Here is an 8,732-nt window from a genome sequence, read left to right on the forward strand (position 1 = left end):
CCCCTCACCTAGCGATGATGAGGGCGAGCTCAACCTCGCCCTTAGCCCTGGTGAGGCATGACCTCGCCTGATCTAGGCGAGGGTGAGGTCGACCTTGCTAGAGATGGTGAGGCCTCGCTAAGGGCGAGCAAGGCGCGTCCTTGCTAGTGCTGGCAAGGTCCCCTAGCCTCTAGTCAATCACCATGGGCAAGGGGTAACCTCACCAATGTCGGCGAGGTCCCATAGCCTCTGGTCAGTCCAGTGACCAGCTAGGAAAATAAGGGGAGGGAAAAAAAAGAGAAAGAAAGAAAAACAACTAAACACGTCTGCATCGATCGGCGTCCACATCAACCTCGGTCAACCAATATTGGCCAGATGAATGAAATTGGCACAAATGCAAAATGTTTTTAGTACTGAATTAGCTATAAAAAAATTAAAGACTAAATTGAAAAAATTATAATAGGTTTAGGACGTTTTGGTAATTTTCCCAATTTGCTCGTACATACAAGTTGTTATAAATAGCCCCAGTTGTGGGAGAAAACAGAAGATGAGAAAGATGGCTTCTTCTCTTTTGTCGGAGTTTGTGAGGATTTTGCTGTGTGCTTTTGTGTTGAGCGTTCGTAGCTCTTTTGAGAAGAAGGTTCTTGTCTACGGAGCTCAGATTACCTTCCCTGTCTGCTCTCTTTCTCCTTCTATCAATTGCGCAGCTTCAACTACCAATGGTCTCTCTCTCTCTCTCTCCCCCTTCTCCTCTAGTATGTATCTTTGTGCTTATGAGTGTGTAAACGTGGTATTCCGTGGGACTGCTCTACAAACTTAAAAATGATGAGCGATTGATTTTTGGGTTGTGATCTGCTGAATCTATCAGTATTTATTTAAAGTATACCGCGACAACTTCATCCAAACTAATTCTTGTGAGTTGTAGCCACGTGTTTGTAGGGGAATGAGTCCGTTTCTAATTGCTAATAACAATAATTATGATATATTACACACCCTCATAGCAGATAAGTGAATATTGAACAGCCTTGAATTGAGCTGAAAGTCTTTCAAAAGTGGCTAAGACAGGGATATCAACGAGAAACTAGGTAAAGACCTTAGAAGAGTTGAGCTAGGATAGATTCAGACCTGCATGCTCAGTGAGGATGAGTTGTACCTAAGATTAGTTAAAAGTGTACCTGTTTATCTCCCCTACTTAGCCAATTGGATTTAAATCTCTAAGGTCACGTTTGATCGTCTGAATTTCTAAATATAGATATAATAGAATATGAATTCTATAGATTTTGTTATATTATATCTACTATTTGGTAAATTACAATAATAAATTTAGATATATTCACATTATATCATTTACAATGTTTGATATAAATGGCCTATCAATGTAAATGAGTCTAAAAGTTACACAAATGGAGATGGTAAAAATCTTTCCCAACACTCTTGCCTACTTCATTCTTATTTGCAATTTTCTTCGTTTTTCTACTCTTTTTATTTTTTTTCCCATTCCATCATCTCTAATAAAATTTAATTAAATAGTAAACTATATTAATGTACCTAGAACACTACAATACCTAAATTATATTAATGTTTCTAAAATACTACAATTACTTTTCTATTATTGATATTAGAAATCTTATCTATATTTATCTTACCTTTCTTCTAAGATAATTTTACCCGAGCTATATCCCTTTTATATCTAACTTTATTCCGTTTTGAGCCAGCAAACACAGGACATGATAAATTTTATCATATCTTGAATTTTATTCTGATTATAAAATGTAGCCTAAGTAGACTCTACTTTAGGTTAAGTTGAGAATGATCATTGTGTAGAGACCAAACATGTGTACAAAGCCAATGGCTTGTTCTTTTTTGCTTATAGCAAGGCATAATTTAAAAGGAAGGATAACGGTGCCGAATCATAAGGTTGATGGGTAAAGAAACCGTAAAATATAGAATGATCATTCATGAAGCAACAGATAGTTTACTTAATAAAGAGTGTTACGCTGCAACCACATTGCAATTAATTAATTAGCTACTCATAAACATAAAATTTGATTGCTTAGATACCGTGAGAGCTTTGATGAGTATTTTCAATAGTATGCTGCCAATGATTTCTCATTCCTTGCATCTAACATAGTTCTGCGCGGTAACATAATCTCTTGTTAATGCGTTTGTGACTTTTCTTTCTCAGTGAACTCAGCCCTTAATCTAGTTCACAAGCATGGACCGGGCTCTCAGCTATTCGATGGTGGCCCCATCAACCACACGAAGGTTCTTCTCGAAGACATGGCAAGGGTGAAATGGATCCAATCCAAGATCTCCAACAGCATCAGTGGCACCAGTGATTTGAAGGAATCCAACGTTAGCCTCCCAGCGAGTTATGGCTCCGGCGGCAGCAGCTACGTGGTGACCGTAGGCCTTGGCACGCCAACGAAGAACCTTACCCTCCTGTTCGATACAGGAAGTGCGCTTACTTGGACCCAATGTGAGCCTTGCATCGGGTCTTGCTATAACCAGACCGAGCCAATCTTCAACCCCTCTCGATCATCATCCTATGCCAACATATCTTGCTCCGCGCCATCTTGCATTCAGCTTCCTTCTGGCACAGGTAATAATTGACAGGCACGTGTTTCCTGTCCAATCAGGTTTTTAATTGGTGGATTGCAAAATTAGACATCATCAGCACGTAATAATTAAGAATAATGATCAGTGGTGTCGATGTTTGTAACTTGCCAATTGAAAGCCTTTTTCCATTCTCATAGATGGCGCGAAACAAGCCCGGTCAACCATGTTGGCGAGATTTTTATTTAACAGAATAAAGACAAAGAAGCAGACTGCTAGTTGTGAGAGGTTTTTAGAAACACGTTTAGAATCGCTTTGTAAATCAGCTTTAATGATGAGCAGATCAGCTAACTGGCTGCAGCGGATCCACATGCGTCTACGGGGCGTCATACGGTGACGCGTCCTTCACGGATGGGTTCTTTGCCACGGAAACGCTGACCCTAACCCCGACGGATGTTATTACCAACTTCGAATTCGGTTGTGGCGAGAACAACCAAGGGACATTCGATGGTTTCGCCGGACTCCTTGGGCTCGCCCGAGACCCAGTATCGATCATAGAGCAAAGCGCGACCCAGTATGGCCGATACTTCTCATACTGCCTTCCTCGTTCAACTAGCTGCACCGGGTACTTGACTTTTGGAAGGGGCACAGTCACATCTGCCTCGTTGAACTTCACGCCGATGGTGACAATCGCACAGAATCCGCTCTTTTACGGCATCAACATAACAGGAATCAGCGTAGGAGGGAACCCACTTTCCATACCGTCGACTGTATTTTCCAATGCCGGCGCAATCATAGACTCGGGGACCACGTTGACGAGTTTGCCTCCAACTGCGTACACCGCCCTCCAGTCGGCATTCCAAAAGGCAATGGCGAATTACACGAGTGCGCCTCCAATTTATCCGTTTGACACTTGCTATGACTTCAGTATGTTTAGTACCATCACCGTCCCAGTGATCACATTCTCTTTCGATGGGCCGATTAACGTGGATTTGGATTGGAGCGGGATGTTTTACTGGGTGAATGCGTCGGAAGTTTGTCTAGCATTTGTGGCCAACAACGCAGATACGGATGGAGTCATCTATGGCAACACACAGCAGAGGACATTTGAGGTGATCTATGATGTGCCCGGAGGACAAATTGGGTTTGGTGCCCAGGGCTGTTCCTAAGATGGCCATGGTCCCCTCGAGTTGCATTTGAGTTCTCGGAAGGAGAAGGAATCATTCGAGCATGTGCTTTAGTAGTACTTGGTAGGTTTGACGAATAATAACGAATGTCGTTCTCCCTGTCACTTCAAACACGCTACGATCGTGTGATATAGTGACTGTTGTGAGTGTTTTGTTTTTCATTGGAAGGAGATAAATAAACATCACGTGGATTTTTATGAAATTCCAAATATGAAGTATTCTGTTGCTCTATCTTATTTGAAGTAGAATTTTCGCGATAAGGAATGCCTGATCTTCGGGAGTTTCATCTTCTTTGGCGTGGGGGACTCTGCTGGAAATCTTCGAAGGAGACCGGTGGGCAAAATAATCCCTTTTGCGAGGTGGCGATTGCATTATCGTGGGCCCTCCTAATTCTACCGATTACAACTTGATTTTACCATTTAATTATCAATCTTATATTAGATTTATGAATTGCCCCTAACATATTCTGTCAATTAAGAGCAAAGCCAGAACCTTGCCTTAATATGAACAAGAGATTTGGCTCTGATAACTTGGTTACACTAGATTCATTTCCATTTTATGCACCTTTTTCTCTTTTATAAAAGCTTTTACCATGTGATTTTTCCTTTTTATTTCCCATTTTATTATTTAAGGAAAAAGCCACCAAAAATATCAAATGTCAACACCAACCTGATTATTTATTTATTATATAAAAATTAGGGATTAATTTTTAACACCTAAACAAAAAATATTAGTATTAAGTCGCGTAGCATATAGTTCCCAAGCTTGTCCTTCTTTGATAGTCAAAATTTGACTTATGAGAAAGGACAAGTTAGAAAATTAGTATATTTCGGAAAAAAATTCATATTATTCTTCCAATATCCGTTCAAAAACATAGAAAGAAAATTTGGCCAACAAAAAGAAACAAAAGGAAAAAATGATTTGACATGGATCTTTCATAATATATATATTTCCTATATATATATATTGCATTTATTTGGGGCAATATATTTATGCACGTCGAAGGCACAAGCAGACAGAAATCTTTACCCATATTTTAAGGTTAAAAAAGAGAGTATGTTTCCTAGTAGAAAAAAAAAAGAAGTTTTTGGATGAGTAATATTGAAAAATAGAAGGGGATATTGCACGAAGCGGCATTTATTTGGGGCAATATATTTATGCACGTCGAAGGCACAAGCAGAAAGAAATCTTTACCCATATTTTAAGGTTAAAAAAGAAAGAGAATATGGTGGTTTTATTCAAAAAGCTAACAAGCTTGGGTATATAAAGGGGCCCTCGGTGAGTAGAATACAAAAAAAGTGTTGTTCCTTTCCTTTGCTAGTTTGGCAACACGAGAGAGAGATAGTTCACGTTTCTACTCATTCACAAAAAAAACATTAAAACGGTCCTTCACCGATTAAGGTTTAGACAGTAATCCTTCGCTACATGGTCTGTCGCTCCTAAATCTACAAATCACAAAGGATTAGACTCGCTCAATAATATATAACTCGACACAAAAGCAAAGTTCTGAAAAGTACAAGGGTGTATACCTTCTTTGGCTCACGACAGTCGCGAGCATAGTGACCCTTCTTGTCACAAACTTGTAACACTTCACCCTTGCAAGCTTCTTCATTCGAGGATGCTTTCCTCTCTCATGTTGGTTAAGCTTAGGCTTCTTCCCGAATGACTCCGGCTTCATTGCCTTTCCCTTTATCAAACCAGTTAGGACGTTTGCGCTTGGAGCTCGAAGCTCCATGTGAGCTAGAACCAGCATGATAAATTCCAGCTTCTGGCTTAGCCGCCAAGAGGCGGTCCTCTTCCAGCTTAAGATGACGCATTGCATCCTCAAATGTTTTGATATTTTCATTATGGGTTAAGTGCACCTTCATATGCTCCCAACTCTGAGGTAAGGAACGAATTACTGCTTGCACTTGCTGCTCATCTATCTGGACATGGCCAGCATCTTTCAGCTCATTTATCATGTTTGACATCTTTCTAAGATGTTGTTTCATGGTCTGACCATGAGGCTTCTTATAAGAGTCAAACCTAATAACGAGCTGCCTCATTCTGGTCACCGAAATATGACCAAATCTTGCTGCCAATGCTTCCTACATTTCCTTGGCATTCTAAAAACGCCTAAACTCTCGTATGACGTCATTTTCCATGCTACTCAGCAACGTAATGCGAGCAAGAGAGTTATTTCTTTTCCATGCAGCAAATGCTTCCTTATCTCTCTTGTGCGTGCATGTTCCTTCCTTCTTCGGTTCTACCATGGTCGGGTTAAGAGCTTCTAGTGCCTTTTACTCTTCCAAAGACATATTGGATTTTCATGTGCCATATTTCATAATTGGCATTTATTTGGGGCAATATATTTATGCACGTCGAAGGCACAAGCAGAAAGAAATCTTTACCCATATTTTAAGGTTTTAAAAAAAGGTCACTATGTTTCCAATCATCCTCCAAAATCCTAAAGAGAATATGGTGGTTTTATTCAAAAAGCTAACAAGCTTCAACAACAATCAGGTATATAAAAGACGTTCACAAAACACACTTAACAAAGACCAGCCAATACATCTAACACCAAGTCGGGCCCTTTTTTGTTTAATTTCTTGATCTTTTCCCTTGTAACAATCCAATAATAATCATCTATAAAATCCATCACAATTTTCCTATATGAGGCAGCTTTGTGAGTAGAATGTTCATGAAAAATCGCACAAAAAACATGATCAATGTTGTTTAATTGAAAAAGAAACACATTTTTCCTTTCCTTTGCTAGTTTGGCAACACGAGAGAGAGAGAGTAGAAAACGGTCCTTCACCGATTAAGGTTTAGACAGTACAAGATTCATGGTTCAATTGCTAAAAGTTCAATCAAAAATCATTCATAAACATGTGCCTATTTGTCGAGCGTACCTTGTTAGCCACAGATTAAACACCGACGCCGATAAGAGGAAGAGAAAAACCAATCATGTTCGATCCGCAATTTCAATTTCTTCAATGATGAATCGTGAGAGATTCTTATCATTTTCAGTTGTTCTTGTTTGAGTTCTTTAGTAGTGAATCGTGAGAAAGAGTTAACAATTGTTTGTGCATTTCCATCAATACTCATGGATTGATTTAGTGAGAATCTTCCCATTTTAATTTTAGATTTTTTTTTTCATTTTTCTATTATTTTACCTTGTAATTTGTACGTAAAGTTTCTATTTGTTTTCCTCGTCAGATATGGATCGCATACAAAGAATAATATTTTTTTCATGGGCAGTTTAAATTATATACAGTCCTTACCAAACAATAGATATAATAAAATATGAAAATATCCAATTTGAATACCGCGATTAATCAAACTGTAAACATAATATAACAAAATCCCCAAATTTTATATTCTAATTTTATCCCGTCTTATCTTGACTAGAAATTTAAACAACCAAACACACATATTCTTTACCTTTTTCTTTCTAAATATTTTATGAGGATGCAATCGAAATATGCTAAATATGCACGACAACAATTATTCATCGAAACTCTAATTTTCTGATATAGCATTATCAAGATGCAAATAAAACATGAGATTCTAGCTTAATGTGCAAAATCTGCAAACATTAACTTGATTAGTTATGCAATAGTAACAACCTAATTAATTCCATGATGCAATGATCGTCTTAGTTGCAGTGCAGATGCAATTCTAATATAATTTTCTCGTCCTTTCTTTATTTTCTTTTATTTCTAACAAACAAATTAAAACCTGAAAATCGACCTTATGCTCAAGTAAGCATGAAAAATAACATGTATGCACAAATCAACCTATATGCTGAACTACCATGTAATGTAACTATGGATTTCATGAAAACTAGCAGAAAGGATCAACCTAAGTGCTCTTGGATTTTCAACCTTAAACTTCCTCCAAGAACAGGGTTAGTGCAAACCAAAATAATAACACCAAAGCATTAAAATCTTGAAAATTGAAGTAAAACCGATCTAAACATGAAAATCGCATGAACTCTATGCAAAATCAACATAGGAATTATGACATGGAGGAATTATGACATGCTTCTATACTAAGGCCTATTTGGTTTCATTCTCGGAACAACTAATTCTATTTTTTATTCCTCAAAATAATAAAAGAATAGATATCTATTTGATAAAATTTTATTTTGGAGAACAAAAATCTATTTTTTTATTCTTGGGAATAGATTTGGAACATAATCTAGAAGTGAAAAAAGTTGCTTCTTGTTCCCAAGAATAATTTCAAGAATCAAGCCCAATTTTTCTTTTATTTCTTTTTATTTCTTATCTTTTCTTTCTTTTCTCCCTCTCTCTTCTTCTTCTTTTTCTTCCCCCTAGTCCCAACTAATCATCGCATGCCTTCTGCCACCTGCCACCAGCCACCACCACCGACTGACTAAGCTAGGTCTAGCGGGCTCGCCGAAGGCTCACCTAGCCATGGCAAGCCTCAACCTCACCCAAGTAGCTTGAGGTCGACCTCACCTTGGCCTAGCGAGGCCCAGCCTGACACCGACTAGTGAGGTTGAACCTCGCCTAGCTACAAGCGAGGTGCTTGGCCACAACAAGCCTCTAGCGAGCTCGTCAAACCTCTACCCGGCTAGTTGATCGGCCACCGTCGACGATCAGCCAGTCGGTGGCCACCGTTGACGATCGGCGGGTCCACTTAAGATGAGCGAACATGACCAAGAGAGAATTACCTCTTAATTAGTGCTAACGCATTTAATTTAAATGATCACCATCCCTGCATACATTCCATAACAAATGGTCCACAATCATGTCAGCTCTCCCATCGAGCACAACTTACATTCTTTTAAGCCTAAGTATTTCTTGGAATGGGGATCGCTAGCCTAAAACCCAACTAGAGATTTGGAGACTTGAACATTTGGGTTCCACTAAACTAGTTTTGATCACATAATCTTGATAACTAATTTTAGATATTGAACACATGGGCAATACTAAGTGATCATTCAAATGTTGTTTTTGTGGGATTCTTTTCTTTATTATCTAACTAGTACTCAATTCTGACCCA

General features: G+C 38.6%; 1 protein-coding gene across 1 annotated transcript; it reads left to right on the plus strand.

Moving 5' to 3' along the window:
• The first annotated feature begins 535 nt into the window (after window positions 1-535).
• On the plus strand, window positions 536-3,704 carry LOC104439423 (aspartyl protease family protein At5g10770). The gene is made up of 3 exons (XM_010052491.2): window positions 536-701; window positions 2,165-2,581; window positions 2,878-3,704. Exons 1-3 carry the CDS (start codon window positions 536-538, stop codon window positions 3,702-3,704), a joined length of 1,410 nt encoding a protein of 469 aa, XP_010050793.2.
• The last annotated feature ends 5,028 nt before the right edge of the window (window positions 3,705-8,732 follow it).

Source organism: Eucalyptus grandis, chromosome 3, assembly GCF_016545825.1.
Source record: "Eucalyptus grandis isolate ANBG69807.140 chromosome 3, ASM1654582v1, whole genome shotgun sequence".
In the NCBI taxonomy this organism is placed as follows: domain Eukaryota; kingdom Viridiplantae; phylum Streptophyta; class Magnoliopsida; order Myrtales; family Myrtaceae; genus Eucalyptus; species Eucalyptus grandis.